This window comes from Chinchilla lanigera, unplaced genomic scaffold (assembly GCF_000276665.1).
Source record: "Chinchilla lanigera isolate Chin_1 unplaced genomic scaffold, ChiLan1.0 scaffold00025, whole genome shotgun sequence".
Taxonomy (NCBI): Eukaryota; Metazoa; Chordata; class Mammalia; order Rodentia; family Chinchillidae; genus Chinchilla; species Chinchilla lanigera.
The window spans coordinates 967,521-988,721 of NW_004955426.1; the positions used below are offsets into that span (position 1 = coordinate 967,521).

The window sequence follows — 21,201 nt, forward strand, 5'->3', positions numbered from 1 at the left end:
CTATTTAGCAATATTTACCTAGGAAGAACTGAAATCCATTATTCAAAGAAAAATGTGAAAAAAGTTGTCTTAAAAGTAGTATTATATTTTAAATTTTACTTTTTAGATTTAGCACTTTTTCTCTACTAAGTGATACTTTAACATGTTTTTACGATATGAAAACTCTGTGACAAAGGCAATATTATATTTAATACTTTGTATAACACCAGATGTATTCGTATCAATTGCACAAAGGCACAATAATCCAACGCTGGTGTTAGAAACGGTGCTCTTGGCTTTGTCTGTGTATGTGAGCTTAGGATAGCAGTCTGTGATTTTTAGAACTGGCACATAATTAATGCCAATACTTGGCATTCTTAAAAATAATAAATTTGTAATTCCCATAGCAGTCATTTGCATATAAATGTAACACATACAAAGGATTAGTGGTTAAAATTCAAGAGAATTTTACTCATTCGTTTTACTCATTTCACTCTTACTCATTCAGCATTTCCTACTGATGTTTCTCTTTTCTGTGGTTCACAGCAAGCACTCAATAAATATAAGCGACGTCTGTAACTCAAAATCTGTGATAATATATTGAAAGAAGAAAGCCTATAAAAGTGACAGCAATATACAATGGAAAGAATATTCTATTTAATAAAATAAAAATGTGTTTAATGCACAGTATCAAACGTTGAAGCTGGGCTGTAGCTGGAGAAATATAAATGTGGTTTCTTATTAAGCCCAATTCCTCTAATATGAAAATTAATGTTTTTCCCTTGGAGATAAAGTGCTTATTCTTAATTTAAATATACAATGTTAAATATAAGCAATATCAATTCAATGACATATTTTTTTCTTTTAGCACTTCTTAAGACTTCACTTCTGTCCTATTTCTATATATTTTCAGTGGTATGTTAAGAAAAATTACTTAAAAATAGAGAGTGGTGAAGTATTTTCTGAAGAATATTCTAGCAAGTGTTACCTTGGCTCACAAGCTCAATTCTCTGCATGATTCTGGCTGCAAACCACACTGGACAAGAACCAAATCAAACTTCCCCTTAAAGTCAACATTGAACCTAGCCATTGAATTTGATTTGGTTCTTGTCCAATTCAGTTTGCTACCAGAATCGTGGGAAGAATCAAGTTCATGAACCGAGGTACCGGCACATGCCAAGAATACTTAAAAATTCAGGGAAAATTTCAGAACCACAAATATAGGTTGCTGTTATGACTGAAAATCTAGTGAACCAATACACTGAGCACGGCAGATGCAAGTTATCTTCTGATTTCTAGCAGTTAACAATGAGCATTTACTGCAATTCAATTTTACAGTGGAGGTTATACCAAATACAATATAAAGCCAATTTCCAAGTGGGTTTGATTTGTACTGAAGTGCCATCTCAAAGAATACTATAAAATGATCACATTCTGCCTTTTATATTTGTAGAAGTGATTTCTTTTTGCAAAAGGATATATGTAAACTTTTCAAAACACTTCACAGGATCTGAAGGTTCTGTCAGTGAAATTTCCTTGAGCTGAATTTCACATTTACCATCAGAATCAAGGCACCTGCCATTCTGTAGACATTTACCAGAAGTGTGACCTATCTATAGTGCTCACAGGTGCTGGCATATATATTCATGGGACTCTGTCTGCATAAACACAAAACCTATGAATAAAACATCATTTAACTCTAAAGGGAGTCAATTCCAACTTCAGAAGTCACACATCCTAAATCCCCTACCACTGCTGGAAAAAGAGGAAAAAGTAAGCCACATGATAATTATTTCTTTAGTACACTATGTCCAAGTTTTTATCAAGCCCCAAACAACTTCATCCTAATGTGTATTTTCAAACATGGAAAAATGAAGGTAATATGGAATTTCTAAATTCTCAATTTCTAAGATAACTCGGGAGGTGCACCCTTTACACCAATAAGTAGAAAGACATGTGGTGCCCATACATGCTTCCACTGAGCTGGTAACATGCCTAGATGTCAAATGCTAGGCTCTTCTATCTCTCGTCCTCATTTTTTGCTGCACTGAAGAAGGCTTCCCTCCGTCTTATGTCTGAATCCCCTAGCACTTCCCGCTGTTCTCATCAAAAGATCTTTATGTTTCGGCACTGAACCACAGAAGGCACCAGGTATCCATCCTAAGAACCCATAGCAATGAGCATTTACTCAAACAACAGCCATGAAAAGTCATACTTCTCACACTTAGCCAGGGCCGGGAATGCAATAATGTGCTACAAAGAAAGACAGAAAGCAAGAGAAAAGTAATGCAATGCGCGCTGTTGCAAACTCTCTTCAGATATCACAAGGAAAAGAAAAAGGGTTCTACCCACCTGGGGTCTTTCTGAATGCTGTCAATGGATGGGGACCTGGCCAAGGTGCCTTCGGGCGGGAGGGCAGGGCCAGATTTGCTGTAGGGTGACTCCACGGAGGGACAATACTGGAGCTGTCGGTAGGGGTCCGCGTAGTTGGAGGCCGGGCCCGCGGCATAGCTGGCCCTCTGGAAGGTGGCTGCGGCGGCGCTCTGAGGCCCGTGCTGGCTGCCTGTGCGCTGCAAGGGGACGGAGTCGACACCAGGGGAAGATGGGGCTAGGACAGGAAAGTAGGGACAAAGTAAAAAATTGAGGACCTGCTCACAGAAACGGTTAACCAGGTCTAGGCAGGGGGAAAAATTACACACATAAAACAATAGGGGTTTGAAAGAATAAAAAGAATTAATCTGTCATAGCTGCACCAATGTATTCAATGTTACCTAGTTCAATGAAACTCAGCATGCTACCTCGGAAACAAACCTTACGGGTGTGCATGTGAGGGTTGTGTGTACATTGCTAAGACACAACCGGGGCAAAGCTTATTCATCCGGAGTGGACCCTGTGCAGGGCTGAAACCGAGGCTGGGGTGTGGCTCTGCGGGACAGCGCTTATCTAGCAACGGGAGACCCTGAGTTCCACTCCAGAATAACTCAGGAGTAAAACCCAGAAGAAACACAGGGACTATTTTATAAACAACCACGGTGAGTTAGTTCTGCATTTTTTTGTTGATAACTTTCAGAATGCATTCGGTAGCTATAACTTCATTAAGGGTGTGAAACAAATTTAGTATCGAAGGTTTCCTGAATAGAGGAAAACAGGAAAAGAGGAGCGGGTTTGCATGTGGGTATGGGAGTAGGGAGAGGTGGGTTCATATTTCTGTAAACAGTACCAGTGCATCCCATGCAGGGGTGTTCTAGTTTCTGTCCAGTAACTCCCAAAAGATTTTTCCATGCCTCTTTCTCAAGTAAAGATGTCACAGGGTCAAAGGCATTGGGTTAAAGGTAGGCATGTGGGAACAGGAGGAACAAACTAACCCATCTGCAGAGCAGACCAAATAACAAGCTGACAGGTCTTTTCCACATATATTTGCATCTTTTCAGAACATTCAAATTGCATTGAGATTTTATACCAGCTACAAAAATCAGCATGGGTCTTTCCACCCCCAGTCATATTTTTTTATTATCTTTCTAGAGTTTTTTTTAGATCATTTCATGCTATTATTGTTAGCTGATCCGCAAAAATATTTAAGATTTGCAGTTTAATTGACATACACAATGAAAATCATATCTTTCAATATGACCAGTTATTTACTGCTCCAGCAATGGTTAGCCATGGTCCATAGTAGATGGTGCATTTATTTCCTGGTACTGTAGATTAGTACATATCCAAAATACAGCCAGTATCTAGATAAATCCATTGGGGTTCTATATAGAAATAGATTCCAGTTGTAAATCTTCCCCTACAACTTTGACTCCTGCACATTTCTAGAGCTTGTTTTATCTTCTTCTGACTAGAAGCCATTTCCCAAATCAGACACTTAAAATCAAGTCATATTGAGAAAATCAGTGTTAGGAGGTGTTAAGGGAATTGGGCTGATCTGGCAGAATGTGGCCAGATGAACTGGAAGAATATATTCTAATGCTGGGAACTGATTTTGAAATAGGAATTAGGAGTTCAGGTCTCTCTTTTCCAATGAATATTCAATACTCCATCTTGTAATAAACAAAATTTAGGTTATAATACAATACAATAAAAACTACAGAAAATTTTAAAGTAAAACTTTCCAAAAAGAAAAAGCCAGTGTATTTCCAGAGAAGCAGTATTTTGAAATGATGAGGGTATTCCTGATATATAAATTTTGAGAATAATCACAGACTAATAGACATTAATTGCACAATTATAAAACATGCTTTATGCTTTTCTGAGTTTAAATATTTTCTCTTAAATACTTCCAAGGTTTATAATAAAAATTCACATTTGGGGCTGGGGATTTAGCTCAGCGGCAAAGCGCCTGCCTGGCAAGCGCAAGGTCGTGAGTTCAGTTCCCGGTACCGGAGAAAAACCAAAAAAAAAAAAAAAAAAAAAAAAAAAAAAATTTTAAAATTTATATACCATGTGCTTTATATTAGGATTAAGGTAGTTTAAAATCTAAGCAAGTGCACAAAAGTAACAAAATTTCATTGTCTACAAAGTTGTGATAAACTCCCCAGAAAATCAAGGGCAAAAGGAGAAAAATAAGCATGTGTGTCATTTTTCAACAGAAGTGAGTTTAAAGAAATTCAGGAAACTAAATATTAATGTTTAATCTTGCTTCAAATGGTTTCCAAAAAAACCCTTACCCATACAAAAGTATCCATTATCCATATAATCCAATACATTATACACAATAAACTAAAAGGAAAATAGGACAAGTAAAACGGACCAGGAACTAATCCAAAAAATTCACATGTATCTATCTATCTATCTATCTATCTATCTATCTATCTATCTATCTATCAGGGTGAGTGGGAAAACAATCTCTTTACCCACACACAAAACATCTCAAAGGACTATAAATTAAAAGGAAAACTACAACAAGGTGGGAGAAGTTTAAGAAAAGCACTGACAAATAGCAGATCACAATTGTGAAAAATATAAGGTGGACTGGGTTAAAATGTGAAAATAGGGTGTGAAATTCAATTAAGCAGTAACGGGAAGATAATGTCTCAGTTTGTAAAGGAAAAGAAGAAAAACAGAGGCAATCTTAAGAACATTATCAGGTTTCTATTTGTCTTTTACTCTGGTCTTCTTCAGGGAAATGTGTTAAAGTTAGAGAACTAGGTACTTTCCTGCGGCTCGCCAGTTCATGCTGCAGAACATAGCTGCACTCTTCAAGCCACAGGTTCGCAGTTATTTGTTATGTCTTCTGTCTAATGTATTCCTCAAGTCTCACATTCAGCGGTGGGGCTTTTGGGAGGAGACTGAATCATGGGGGCACCATACTCCTCAGTGATTGACACATCAGTGAGTTCATGGCTGCATGTGCTCTTAGGAGGTGGATCCTTGGGGCTGTGACTTGAAAGGGTCCCTGTCTCCTCCTTTTTCTTTCTGCCTCCTGGTCACCATAACACGAGCAGTTTTCCTACTCCAGGCTCTTCCACCATACTGTTTCTGCCATGGACTGAACCCCCCCAAATTGTAAGCTGAGATACATATATCCTTTAAGTTTCAGGTATCAGATATTTCATCCCAGTGTGACTGCAAAGATGACTGATACATAATCAAAGACAGCACAGTGGCTTTGTGGAATCATTGTTTAATTTAAATGTATCAAAAACAAAGTACCTGATACAGAGAAAATGTTAAGTCACTGAGTCCTAACTACCACCATTTTTAATGTTGAAGTCAACAATATTAGACAAAGGACTGCACATATGGCCTCACGATGAAAGGTACTGGCTCTGGGAATCAGACAAAGGTCTCCTGCTGGGTTCTGGGTGCTGCTGTAAGTGCTTTGTGTGGACTCATATTTCCTCCAAGAACCCCACAACTGGGTAAAAGCATGATTCTTACTTGACAGCAGGAAACCAAGGCACAGAGTGATGCAGCCATGTGCCAGAGATTGGCTGTTCATCTACTCAGAAAGGAACTCAGGTACTTTCTTTTGGTCTTCAGATTTTATGGTTATAACCACCACAGCTGCTGGACTTGGTTTAAAACCGCAAAGATGCATATTACTGAATGACTAATAGGGTGAGAAAACTTAGAAAAATGATGAAAAGCCTAATATCTGCTAAATGGAGAGAGAAGATGGGCTTGGAATAGGAATTAGCCAATTAAACATCAGATTGAAAAACTGTGATAGTTTGGTAAGTTAATTAATTGCACTCTCACTAAATAGAATTTACTGAGATATGGAGGAGAAATATACAGAAAAGCTGATGCCAAAACATTTACTATTCTTCATTTTTAGAAAAACCATAGAGTAACAAATCATATAACTGTTTTAATTTTATTTTTAAAAAGTGCTTTGAGTCTTAGTTTCATCAATGATATCACGATATTATGAAAAAAGGAGTCTGAGCCATGGAATCTTAGAGGGATAAAACACTTTCAGAGAGATCATATTTTAAGAGCGCACAATTACTTTGTAGTTGTGGCTTCAATCAATGGCCCTTCAGGAATATTACTCCTCAGCCCATTGCTTACACTTCTTCTAGGCGACACTCAGTGAGACAGCTGATGAGAATTTCAAAATATAAAATCAGAATGCAAACTTGTACTGCTCAGGTGAAATAAATTAGAGGATGATCATGCAATGAAAATAACACAAACCGTCAGTATGAAGGGGGAGGAACACTGTTAAAGAACAGATGCAATAGTTGTACAGATCAAGATGTGTGGACATTTAACAGATCTCAAATCAACCATTAGCATTGTTACTAAGAAACTCGTTTTTAGCATACACAAAAAAGTGATCTGATGAATTGAAGGTGTCACTGTTCATTTTCAATGCACAAGAAGTGTCGCTAACTCAAGTATATAAAGTGTTAAATACATGGACTATTATTAATTAGCACCAAAATGCTGAAACATATTTTAGGGTACTGCAAGTGTGGCATCGGGGTGAAAGTCAGGTTCAATTCATCCTTTCCGCATGGACTCTTCAGCTCTTGGTGTAACTTAGGCAAACTAGGCCTGTCCATTGATATGGATAAGTGAATGCTGTTGAAAGACTTTCCTTTTACACATTTTCCCTTAATTCCTGCCCGTTTAAACCTTTCCTCTTATTTGCGCTTTCAAGCTCCACTGACCCCTTCCCAGAATTGTTCTATGCACCTGAACCACCTCACAGCAAATTTGTGGAGGGGAAGGTGCTTCACCAGCTCTGTAAACACACTCCTCTCCTCCCATACTCTGCAAACAGCTCCTTCTCCCCTCATGAGCTCTCAGAACTCAGTGAACTGTGCTGCAGGTCTCTTGGGGAGATTTGACAAGTGGGCTTTTCTGCAGCTGACCTGACACTTCAACACACACCTATGCTGCTTGTAACAATTATCTATTTATTTTCTGCACAGCTACACAAATAACGTCCTGGCATATCAAGGAAAAACAAAGAGATGCTTTCAGTGTTGTGCTTGAAAGAGGGGGTGATGCATTCCTTTAACAAAGTGAGGCACTCTGCTTTATGAGTGATGGTTACAAGCAGAAAGGGCAAAAAGAACGGAATAAAATAGTAAGAACCTGGCCACATAGTAAGAAGCTTATTGCAAGGAATACAGAGGAAGGTTCAACAGAGAAACAAAAACATTTTTATATACACACATATATTCCCATATGTAGATAAATATGGATCTGTAACACACAGTTAAATGTGTTATCTAGTAAATAAAAAATGCAATAAGTCATTAAACAATGTCTCCACTGTAAGCTCAGAAAATAGGGACAGCTTAAATGACAGTGGGTTGAAGAATATGGACTAATGCTCTTAAAGAGATGTCAACTCCATTATTTCAGTGAGGAAGACTCTCAAGCCCTGTGTTTGGCATATTTGCTCCACCACTGTCATCCAGAACTGAACAGTAAACATCTGATATTGTGAAACAGCAAGAAAATGTTCACATGGGAAAGCAGAACTACAAAGGGGCACGGGGAAAGAAAGAAAGGGAAAAGAAAACAAGAAGGAAAAAATGGAAAAGAAGGGAGGGAAGGAAGGAAGGAGAGGAGGGAGGAAAAATGGAAACAAAGCTTTTGTAGATAAAGAGGGGAAGAGAGGCTGAAGGGAGGATAGGGGAGTGGAAAGAAGAATCAAGATATATCATATACAGGTACAACTCCCTATGATAAATGTGATCATTATGTATACATAAAATGTAGCAATAAACTTCATTAATTAAATTTTTCTCTGCATTTGTCATGGACTGATCCATGCTAAACTCAGTGGAAAATTGTTCAAGGATCAATTTAGTATAACCTTTAATTTCATATATTATTATTCTTGTGGAGCAGGCATTCAATGCATGATTTGTAGTAGTGGAATCACTGGTGTTCATACTATTTTTGCTGCTTTTATTGGAGAAGGAGGCACTGAGGATGGTGGCAGAGGGCACATGCCCACGCCCTCGGGTCTCAAATACATGTGAGATGATGTGGGTAAATACATGGTTGACGTATTTGAAAGACAAAAGGATGTAAATTCCTACCTCGTTTCCATGGTTTTCTCCTCGCTATATTCAACAATAATTTGAAAATACAATATAAATTAACAGGAAAAACACTGAGTGATTAATAGAAGTAGGATCTCTTTCATGTTCAGCAATAGCTATTGTTTTATTAACATTACATAGCTACACACACTGTGGCAGATGTGAGTAGGTCTTTGGAATGTGGTATAAAAACTAAAATACAAACAATGAATGCATAAAAAGAAAGGCAAAAAAAAATCTACATGTTTAGTCCTATGCCATATGGTTTTATACATATTTGTATACATGTCTAATGCTGTATATTTTGATTTCCTCTGATTTTTCATGTGTGTGATGAGGGTTATTCTGGACAATGATATAGCCATGCTCTTTCAGCATCTTTTCTGTTTTGAATGGATGCTTACAGTACCTAGAAACAAGGAAAAGGTGGTGTTATAGTTATGTGCAGCCTCCTACTGTGCCGCTAGGAGCTTACATATACAATCTCATCTAACACAGCAGTCCATGTGGTGGGTCAAGTTTCTCCTACATCTTCCTCATGATTCTGCAGAGGAGCAGGTAAAGGACTGAGTGCACAGGCGAGGGTGAAAGGTGACTTCTGACTGCAGGGTGCCCTGTGGTACTGCTCTGACCTACAGCTGGGCCCTCCATATGGCAGTAGGTCATACTCAGAAATGCAGTATTTCTGGCAGAAAAGCAAAGTCTAAAAATTTATGTGAGATTGTGCATCTTCTTAAATCTTATTATCTAGGTAATTTACTCTGATTTAGTATCCCTCAGCATCTGCATTTTCATTTGCTTTGGCTTCTACCTCGGAGAGAAATGCACCAGGGTCGGCTACAACTGCAAAGAGAATGGACCCAGATGGAGGTCCTTGGCTAGAATTTTCCATGAAAATGGAAATGGGATGGCTGGGTAGGGAATGTTTGTGTATGCGTGGCGGACTGCCTAGGGTACGGTGAGAGGGCTGAGCAAATCTGTCACAGGATGAGAGGAAGGGAGTGAGGGGAAGGAGTCCTGCTAACGTAGATCAGCTGCCTAACTGCCCACCTCTAGATGGGATGATCTTGTCACGAAGCCTTACAGGAGCTTAGCTGTGTGGAGACAGAGCTGGATGCATAAAGCAGTTGGCTGAAGAATAGAATTAGCCTTGGGAAATATTTGCTCCCCTTTCATAAGCTCAAAATTCCTTTCTACCAAGAACCTAACAGTATGTGGTTACGGTGTAAAAGGCCTTTTACATTCTTTATGAATCCAAGTTCTCACCTGTTGAAAAAAGAAGCCCTGAAAGAAACCCTAAGAAACTTAAGTGCTCCAAGTATTTAACTGGCTGAGGCTCTGTGATTCAGAGACATGGCCTGGAATCTGGCAGACTGCGGACCACGGGTGCTAGAGAACTTCTCATTTAGCTAATGAGCATTTCCATTTCAAGTGAGATCCATGCGATGATAATCTTGACCTATACAATTTTCTATAAACTCACAACATCCTCAAACTAGAGCAGTAAGATAAATAAGTAATAGAGCTTTCTAGGTATTTTAACTGATTGGAAATCTCTGGTGTGGGGTGGGAATACGCTAATCTGCAGTTGTGGTTTCGGGGTTGTAAATCTTCGAATGACATCTTTAAGGCTTCTGACATTCTGGCCTGGCATCGTATTAAGCCCTGCTCAATGTTCAGTTGACATCTCATCTTTGGCTTTTATGCTTTACAATACTGTCATGCTTCCTGATATACTGAAAGCATCAGGCGGCACACCTTCCAGGCAGTTGGGGTGTATCTGTCAGGACAAAGCCGACTGTATCACTTGTCCTTACGCACACTCCTCACTGGCATTAATCAACCCTGTCCTCATTATTATTCACACAGCAGGAGTGGCTACATTGTGTCGTATCAATGAATTGTTCTGCTAGCAAACAGTATATACCTTCAGCTATAACTAGACCTCTTATTTACATCACTTAAAGTGAACTGACGTAGGTAAGCTACTAGATTTCTTTTTGAGTTTCAGATGACAGTTATAATGAGGCTTATTTAAAATTTATGATTGGATGATAACGTGCCCCTCATTCTGGACTAAAAAAGGTGAGTATTTCAATTAAGACATTATAGAAGATCTCATTTGACATGCTCTAATGAGAAGTACTCAATTTGTTGGCCTGAAGTACCGACATTTAATTGATAATAAACTGTTGGTAAGCCACACTTTTGTTGGGTCCAATTGTGATTTTGATTAAAGGTATATTGATACTAGACTCTTACTTATATATTATGGAATAATAATACATTTTATGCATATGAGGGTCCTATGTAATCACCTTACAACTGCATTAAGTATTGGCTATTCTTGTAAAGAATAAGTGATTTAAACAAATACTTTCTCTACATGTGCAAATACTTTTACTGCATTCTTTTTCTTTGCAGTACTTGCCAACCTTACGAAGTTACTCAGTGGGTTTCCTCCTTGCAACCCATTGGCAGTCCTTTGTTTATTACACATTGACAATCGCATGACAGAAGCTGCTCTCTCAGCATCCCATTTACCCAAAAGGAATCTGTGACTATAGCATCACAGCAGACCTGGGCCATCATCCCTGGCTTAGAAAGATGTGTTTAAGGCGTGGTAGGGTTCAGCATTTGTGTTCATCAAATGCCTTCTAAGGAGACAGTCATTCTTACTTCTGAGTTTGAAATAAAAATTCCTGTTATTTTGTTTCTGCTCAATGGACTTTTCCATAAGCCGTTCACACATTCCTTGCTGTGCTGGACTCCTGACTGTACAAGCTCCAGACCTGACAGCATCACCTTAGATGAAATGTGGGTTTCACCTAAACAGACACCTTAGTTAACACTGTACCTCCTGATGTTTCATGGCACAGGCAGTTAATGCCCAGAGACCAGGGGGAAGGTCCTGGAAAAGCACATTTGCCATTTCTACCAGGGCTTGCACTTCCGCCTCCCCATCCCTGGAGAGTGGCCTCCTCCTCTTAGCTCCCTGCCTCCTTTACTGCCCCTGTGTTAGGAGTAGTTTGCACATTGGTACCTGGTACTCTCTAAGGGCCTTGCTGAGCAAGGACCACTTGTGATTCACAAAGTGGCCCTTTCCCCTTCTCTAAAGCTGCCAGATCTCTACAGCCACTGTGTTGGCGTTTGTCTCCCACTTGCTGTCCTTGGGCAGTGGCGGGGAGGTGGGCTTTATTTTCTGTGTCCCTACCACAACACAGTTAGGGCCCACAGGGCTGGCAGGATTGCCACACCACTAGAATCCTCCTGCTGGCCTGGGTGGACGAACTGGGCTGCAGTCCTGTTTTGCAGTGGCAGGACGTGGAGTTGTCGGGGTATGACAGTGCTGGAGTTAGGTCTGCAGTGGGGACAGAAGACCCCTTCTGTCTGACATGGTCTACTTCCTCTGGCACAGCTTTGGTGGATCCATACCTGCTCAGCTTCATACAGTCCTATGGGTTCCAGTGTGAAGTGATTCTAGCTTGTATGTCTCACCAGCCCTAAATCTGCAGCAGAGGAGAGTGGAGGAGCCGGACTTGGATCTTCCACCAGGTATCTAAATAATTCTAAACACATGTTCGTGAAGTCTCTACATGGTTAGACAGCTTACGGTTCAAGAAATCAGACAGGACTTTTCTGAATGCCCAAAGGTAGATTGGGGGCTTCGTTTGAATTGGTGTCTGAGGTTTAAATTAGTCTCCATAGAAAGTAGCATGCAAGCAGGGCTTGTACAGAGCAGAGGAGACATGGACAAGGGAGGCTGAGAGGAGGGATGGAAGATGCTAGCAGGAGGGGGATGCTACTTGATATGCCTTTAGGTTGGGAAGCGTGGGGACTTCATCATGGTGTTCAGGGGCTGGGGATTTAGCTCAGCGGCAAAGCGCCTGCCTGGTAAGTGCAAGGTCGTGAGTTCGGTTCCCGGTACCGGAGAAAAACCAAAAAAAAAAAAAAAAAAAAAAGAATCATGGTGTTCAGTGTCTGAAGATGTTGCCTAGTCTCTGCGTGGCCACCTCCTTGCAGCCTGCTGCCTGAGAACAGCCTACTGCTCAGGTTAGCCTCAGTGGTTTTGGGCCATGAGAGGTCCAGGGCTGAGGGCAGCATGGGGCACAGTGGCAGAGACAGAGTTACCATGGAGCCGACTGTGATGCTCGAGAGACCGAGCTGGCAGAGTACAGCTGCCGCACTAAACTACCAAAGATACAAGAGGTGCAAACACTCCTGCCCACTCCCTGCTGTCCCCTGTAACCAGAGGCAGGCTCCTTCTGAGGGCAGGAGCAGGAGTAGGACATGGGTACAGCTTATCCTGTGTAGGGCCCAAAGTGGAGATGCTTGTTACCCAGCAAAGAAAGATACTGCATGATGTAGAGTGCTTTTATTAATGCTTTGTCTTTCATTTTGTCATCTTGTAGGGAATAGTCAATGATCTTTTAAGACTTTTCCCATTGTCAATTAATTTTGTGTCTGTTTTGTCTTTCTCTGAACCTAAACAAAACACAGTCAAGGACATAGAGTAGATTTTAAGCTTTTTGGATCCACCAGAGCACCTAGCACACATTGTCTTTGTTATGGTTTGTGTCTAGATGTCCTCCCAAAGCCTCATGTAGTCATGGAGTGGGCTTCTACAGTTTTTGATTGACTCATGGCCCATGGGGTTACGGGTGTAAGTGCTGGGATTATGTGTGTGAGTGCTACACCCACTTTGCACTGGGTGTAGCAGGGTGAGTAGCCTGCATAAAATATAAGGGAGGGAAAGAGGCTTGCTTCAGGCAGCTCCTCCCTTTTGCTCTTGCTGCTTTTGCTGTTTTCTGCTGCCATGAACTGTTGCCCCTTTCCATGTGCCACTCTGTCCTGGAGCCAGCTGATTATGGACTGAAACCTCCACAAACTGTGAACTAAATAAACCTTTCCTTACTTAAGTGTGTGTGTCAGGTATTTTGTCTCACAATGATAGAAAAGTAACCAAGACAGAACTCAATAGGTATTACTCAGTGAACAGGATCTCTAAAGCCATGAAGCTCCACAAATGAAGATAGGTTATATTTATTTTATGTTTAAATGACAATACTTAGAAGCATGTGGTCAATCAAACCTGGGATCCAATGCACAACTCCTTGAGTGTGGAGCTTATGTAATCTGTGTGATCTTGGACAACATCTGTGTGCTTTAGTTTCCTGATCTATAAAGGGAGTAACAGTATCATCTCTATCCTGGGGTTATTCTGGGGATTAGCAGATCTATTTAAGGCGCTCAGAACAGCCCCTGAACATAGCTATGTACCTGGACTTTTGCTATGTTTGAGTAACTTCATCCTCTCTCACAGGTCTGAATCTGTGCAACTGGTTATTCCCTAATTATTGTAACATATCACACTTTTCCCCATTTCCAAAAGTGGAATTATTGGCGGGAACCACCTGGGTTTCCATCTCCTTGTCCCACTGTCCCTGAATCCTTGTGTGAAGTACTCTGGGTTAGAAATGAAGGAGCTCCTGCTGGGGGCCTATCACTTAAGAACAGAAAGATGAGATTATTTGGCCAAGCCACCTCAGCCAACGTCTGAGCTAACAGCCAGTAGCCCTGAACACTACAAGTCTAACAGTCTTTGCAAGAATCTGTCATTTCCTTCTAAAGGATAGGTACCTGGTAGCCTCTCAAGACCTGACCAGTCGTCTCCAGTGTGGGTTATGCAATTCAGAGCACATGAAGCATGATCCTGGGAAGCTACCTTAAAATATTTCATTGTATCTATTATTTTAAACTTCAGCTTTTTTGTAATTTCCATTTTCAGGCTTATGCTATTTTAAACAAAATTTAATATTAGATAGCATGCCTATAATAAGTAAGCAAATGCTATGTACACATCCATTTCTCATATGGGAAAGTGTGGGACACAAGGGAATCAGGTGCGGATGGGTAGGACCCGGGCAGTGCAGAGCGAAAGCTTGCAGCTGATGCTTAGGTGCTGGAAAAGGTGGCTTCCATTTCTCTACCAGTTTCTCAAAAGTCTATCCATACGCGCCTGGAAATTTCCATAGTATTACATAGATCTTTTATATCACTTTAAAACTCTCCCAAGTTCAAAGGCACAGGCTGACATCAGGTTTTGGACATTTGTTTTTTTTTTTTGTTTTTTTTTTTTTGGTTTTTCTCCGGTACCGGGAACCGAACTCACGACCTTGCGCTTGCCAGGCAGGCACTTTGCCGCTGAGCTAAATCCCCAGCCCAGGTTTTGGACATTTGGATGTCCCAACCTTGGCAGCTCCTGGAGAAGTCCTGAAGTAGACAAACCTTCTCCTTGGAAGTGCTTTGAGGACCCTGTAGCCTATCCTCAAGGAGAAAGTAAAAAACACCCCGTTAGAGCAGGATGGCTCTGCAGGTATGGTTCTGAACAGGGTCAGCAAATTTCCTGAGCAGGGTCAGGGAGGAAATAACCCTGACGGTGCCCGCCAGGCAGTCTGTGCCTCTCACTTCTCAGCTGTCTGCTGTGGTGCCAGAGCAGCCACTGGGGACACAGAAGAATGTGGGCCAGGCTGCACCCCAACATCTCATTTATGGCCCCCGGAATTTGCATGTCATGTAATTTTTCCTATCACAAAGCACTATTCATCTTTTCACCAACCATTTAAACATGTAATAATCATCCTCAGCTCTTAAGTGTTACTAAAACAGGTGGTGAGCTAGAGCTAGATTAGGCCCTTGGCCCTTGTTTGCTGATCCCACGTTTAGAGAAAACACCACAGTTGTATTTTGTTTTCCTACAGTGTGCCTTTTGCTAGTTTTGAAGTGTCACAGATGAATTAAGTTCTTTCTTATTGTAGTCAATTTTTCATTAAATCTGCAGAATTTTATTAACAAGAGATAATTCTAGGAGCATATGAATATGGAACAGAGAATCAATAAACCTTCTTATTGTCAGTTTTTTTTTATTCAAATTAGATACTGAATGTCACTGAGGTTGTTACCTCTTTTTTTAACAAGGGATGCACACAAATATGATTACTTTAGTTGATTATATGCAAAATCTAACTCAGCTCTAGATTGAAGTGGATCTAGTGGGCTGGAGGCGAGAGGAATCTGACAGGTGAATAAAGGGCTATTCCTTTTCATCCAAACCAACATCCGTATTATTAGCCCTGGATGGCATTTATGATGTCAAACGTAAAGTAAGAAGTGTCTTATGCCTTCCTTCTTATGATACAGTGAAATTGAGAAATTTAAATATCAATAATCAACTATAAAAGTAGCTTAGCATGCCTGGATTTCAAAACATATAATTTAGCATCATAAAGCAGTTTAACAAAATTGCTACACTATACTTGGTCACTAGAAGTTAAAATACCCCGAGCCTGCAGAGCTCTGAGTCCCATGCTTGGGAACAGAGAACAGAGAGCTAGCTATCCGCGCATCAGCCCTGCAGGGAGTCACAGGCACAGGTGGGAACAGAAAGAACTGCACTGTCCCCACAGCGGCAAGGCCACTGCTGCTGTCTACTTAGCCGGGTGAGGCTTTATAACAAGTGAAATGATTAACATGTTCTAGTTGTATTGGTTTTATAGTTAAGGTAAGCATTCTCTAGCAATATAACCATAACATTAGACCAGTTATTTTGCAAATGTCTACACATCCTGCGAAACACTTGTCTGTCTTCATGTACCCCATTGCTGTGTATAATTAAAAATGCATATTTAATCCAGGAGAGCTACACAGTTGACTGAATCATATGCAATTGCCAGCTTCAACTTCATAGACTCAATCTATTAGTGTGTATGAGTCAAATTACAAATATGTTACACTTTCATTAAATATTTTCCTCTGAGCTTGCCATATAGGTAGACTACACTATTAAAAACACTTTAACCATGATCAAGCATTTGCATTTTTTATGTCCTGTAGAATGGACGCATTTTCTCAGAATACTCATTAAATAAATTAACAAGGATTTATGCAACATTAGTATTACATCTTTTAATTTTTCCTGCTTGACAACATAAGCTGACAACTGCCACTGTACTTCCAACATTCAGAGTCTGCCCAAGCAGGCAGGTCAGGGCAGTCATATTGTGTTTCCACCATTATTACGACTGATGGTAGAAGCAGGTCACGGGGATGATGGCAGGAGTGGTTTCCCACACACACATACACCCAAGGAAGCCCACCCGCATGGACAGACCCAAGTGGGGTCCCCTGTACACACCTGTGCTCGTGCGGTAGGTGCCAGTGTGTGTGGGCGGCAGAGGGTCCCCTTGGCTCTGGCTGAGACTCCTCATAGGGGGCTTCTGATAGACACGGTCTTCATAGATGGGGTCTATGTGGTGCTCTGGGGACTGCAGGGCCCGCAGCTCAGGGCCCAGGTGCCCATGCTGGCTGCTGTACGAGGCTCGGGATCCAGCTGAAATGGATTAACAAGGTGCGTTAAGGCTCCACTAACATTCAAATGATGCTCTACCCAACAATATTTGAATTTTTGAGGGAATCAGAATGATTGAAATCTGCACAACACCAAATGAAGAACCAGAAATGGCAGCGATCCGTCAAGCTAATCGGCTTATCGGCATCATCCAGCTGCTTGCTTTCCTCCCAAAGCTGACGCCACCGTGAGGATGACAGTGCTCCTGAGATGAATCCACACTGAGCAAGAGCAGAGAAGCACTGCTTTTCTCATGGGCTGATGGATATAACTGGGTTCTTCGTGGAGGGAATCAGGCACACAGTCAATCCGAATAACCTCGTATTACCTCACAGCCCTTTTGCTGTAAACTGTGCAGCCGAAATTTTTTTAAGGGCTGAGCCAATGAATAAGCCACAGTGGCTAAGCCACCCTGATGTTGTTCCTGAAAAGTGGCCTCGAGTGTGTTTCCATCAGCACTTTTTCCTGGGACAATGGATGACCCAAATGTTGGGATGCAGCAGCAGCCTAAATCCCTGAGAGAAGCAGATACTAAAGAAAAAGATTTCTGGGCTGTGTTTTCCTCTCCTCTGCCCCTGCAAACAGAAGCATTCGTGTTCAGCTACCTTCCTCTGAAAGATCCAAATGGTCGTCGCTAACTGGTTTGTTTATAAATTGAAGCTACCAGTCATCTGGCTTCCTAGCACTTGTGAACTTCTACTTGTGACCCTTCATGGGTAGAATGGGAGAAAGTGTCACTATGGAGCAAATGGTAGACCAGGGACCATGAAAATGCTTTGTAAAGCAGCCTCTATACTTCAAGAAAGTAAACTCGTACGAGGGCTACAAGGCTGAGTTGACGGACAGTAGGAAGATTGGTTAAAAGCCAATATTGAGAGGAGAAATGGCAGGGAAACTGCAGCATGAGATGCATTTGGGGCAGCAAGGGAGAGTGCTGTCCGTGGAGACCAGAGGACACATGCAAGAACCACGGAAACCACAGCTTGCTGTATGGACGACCCTTCAGAGAAATCCCCCAAACTAACACCCGTGTAGCCCACCAGGATGTAAGTGCTAACTGCTTTCAATAGTCCAGATTCTGAGCTCTCCATTCCAGCCTCAAGCTACTGGGTGTTGGAGTCCTTTGACCTTGATAGGGTCTGGGACAGCTCTCCCTCTATTCTGCTCATTCACTGCCCTCACTAGAGGCCACTGGGAAACCACAGTCTTTAGTAAATGCTCGATGATACTGTTGTTTCTTCATGAATATATCACTGGGCAAAGTGAATATTCGCATGGAGAGTATTTGAGGAAAAGAACATTCAAAAGTTTTCAGATCACTGACATATAAATATTTACTGGTGCATTTAACACAGGCTGCATTCCATTTCAGTACACAGAAAACTGCCGAAGGATGGGGTAAAGCCGGGAACTCCATGAATTCCATATTGATAAAAAGCATTGAACGTTTTGAGGAAAGGAAAGGTACAGGGTAGGTGAGTTCCTTACCCTTCTCTTTGCTGGTAATTAAAGTTTCTGCTTTAGGTAGTGTTGAGATGAATGATAGATGGGAAACTACTGTTATGCATAATTAGGCTTGCTGTGTCTGATTTACCAAATGCCAACACCACCCTGAATATTGTCTCATGCTTAGATTCTCCAGGAATATATTTACGTACAATACACCTTGAGTTCCTGCTGTCAGTTCTTACTCCTGAAGGTTCTGATAATATTTTAAGGATTCAAAAGTGCAGGAAAAAAGGGACCAGTGATTATCTCAAAGTATTTTGTAGTCACCCATCTCCAGTAGATGTAGACTGGTAACTTTATCTTCATTGCTTTACTGTATGACTCAACAAACACCCAATGCTGAACAAGAAGAGGAGCCGCTGAACTTCATGACATGATCTTAGGGCCTAGGTGAAAATCCTCTTGTTACAAGCATGTCCTGAGCATTAGGAAGTTTTCATTAGCGCTATTAAGCAAATTAATGGCCGTGGGTCCTAGGCAAAGAATAAATATATTAAGGTAAAGCCTATGTCTCTGGCTATCATATTTTCTATCTGCTGATATTAATAAACAAATTTTATGATTATAAAATTATTAAATATTTGAGGAACATATTGTATATTTTCTCCTAGTAGCTTGTGTTTCCCTGGGAAAATACTTGTGTTTCCCTGGGAAAATACTTGTGCAAAATATAATTGCATATTTCAGCATTATGCAAAATGCTGAGTGAATGTAGGCATTTTAAAAGCAGTGCAACTTACGCTTCATTTTATCCATTGTGATCAGGTTCCAATATGTCGTGGGTGGGCACAGTTTTTGGTGAGAGACACACAGAGAATTGAAATACAGAAGAAAGGCCAAGGAGTCAAAGGTTAAAAGTGCCCTTGCTAAAATGCACGTCTTCTACTGCCCTTACTCATGAAAGACTGCATACTCAGATGCCTATTAACAAGGTCTATTTTGTCTTGGGCAAATTCAGGAGAAAGTTTCTCACAAGCCATTTCTGGGAATATGTACCCAAATTTCTGTAGATGCTGTATGCATTTGCTGATTCAAAGAAAACATGCTTTCCTTGAGTAAGAATTTTCTTTCATCATTATGGTCTATTTGACAGCCCTATTTACTGTGTTGAACTCAAAACACCATTCATGACCATTTACATCTCTGTCAGGAACTGGAATGACGTGATTATAATAAGAAAAATGCAGAGGAAACTTTGCCTTAGACTCAAATGTCCTAGATGCCAAGGCCAAGGGTCCTTGCTAATGATGTTGGTCGGGGACAACTCTGGGAACTCGACCTTGGCCACGCTGAGGCTCAGAACTGTAGCATGACAAAGTGCAGTCGAAATACGGACGGGTCGATGAGAAGACCAAAACCACCATACTGAAAACTTCCTTCACTGCAGCGATACACCCTGTTCGAACAATGTCTGTTTCAGTTGCTGCGGCAATCTCGGCATTACCATTTCAATCTTACCATGTGTTCTTTTCCTTTGATGTTCATATTTCTCCTCTTCACATTTCAAAGTAGGGGGCTAGAGAATTCAAGCACCGGCAATTTTCACGTACAATTTGTTTTTGAAAATGGGTTTGAAGATTCATGATGGAAACGTAAGCTCTCAGCTTAGAGGATACAGAGATTGCAATGCAAGAAGGCCAGAGGGTTTCAGAATCCCCAGGGGTGCTCTGTGCCTGCAGTGGGGGCAAAGCTGCAAACTGGCCTAGCGCAGGGTCTGAGGCAAGTTCTGAAGACCCGGGACCTCAGAGCCAGCTCTTTCCTGCTGCTAGCGCTGATCTGAAGGAATGCGGAGACTGGTGACATGTGACTACTGACCACTCGACAGAGGTGGGGGTGTGCATGGAGCGAGGCCAGGCTTCAGTCCTGTGACAGAGCAGGAGGTGGCCACTCGAAGGTCCCAACACTGGCCAACAGCAGGAGCAGGAGACCTCAGTGACCCCTCACCTCTGTGTTGGTGCCATTGCTACAGCTAAAGAAAAAAGAATCATCTAATGTTACTACCCTCAGTTTATAATTTTTTGCTCTATTCAAACAATATCGTTCATAAGAGTGACTGCTACATAGAAGCTTGACATCACGGTCTGTGGTTAAATTCTGCAAGGGAAAGGTAGTTTCAGGGTGTGAATGCACGATGCTCCAAAGTAAACAGATTCTAAGATACTTTGTGATTTCACTGCTGCTTCTGTGCTAGTCTGCCTGAAGAACTTGTAAGAAGAAGACATGAATTTTGCCCCAGGTAAGTCTCTCATCAGTTGGGTAAATTAAGGCAAATAAATAAAACTCTTTGATTCCTAGTTTTCTCAAGAGTAAAAAGCTGACATGATAATATGCATATGGACAACCTGGGATTTTTGGAGAACTGAAACAGGAGAAAGCATATGTAAGAGTGCTCTGCAATTAATAAAGCAGCATGAAAATAAGCATTCTCAGCTCACTGGATCTTAGAGTCCAGAAATGACATCATCTCCTGCATACACACTTTTTGACTTAAAAATAATCAAATACTTAATATCAACTATCCACATTTCAAAAGCAGTGTGGAGATTTCAATTTGGAATCTTCTAAACAAAGATTTTTCTGATGATTTCGTGAAATATGATTGCAAAATGTAAATCTCCTGGCTTATTTTCTTTAGGGAAAATATGTTGCTTCCTAATGGATAATTACAAAAAATACAACAATGAAGGGAATCCAAAAGGGAAGAAAATATTGAAATTAGTGTGTAAAGGTAGCCTCCTTCCTAGAATGAGACAGAGCATAAATTAAACTTTCATGCTGCAGATAACAAAC

The 21,201-nt window shown here is 41.0% G+C and overlaps 1 protein-coding gene across 4 annotated transcripts in view; it reads right to left on the reverse strand.

Annotated features, from left to right (window-relative positions):
• The window catches only part of Ctnnd2 (catenin (cadherin-associated protein), delta 2), a gene marked incomplete at its 5' end in the record, with an annotated part of 372,103 nt that overhangs the window by 332,234 nt on the left and 18,668 nt on the right, over positions 1-21,201 (reverse strand). For all 4 annotated transcript variants that reach the window (XM_013515022.1, XM_013515021.1, XM_013515020.1 and 1 more), the window contains 2 exon segments: positions 2,332-2,587; positions 16,690-16,884. In XM_013515022.1, the coding sequence (XP_013370476.1) occupies positions 2,332-2,587; positions 16,690-16,762 (329 nt within the window).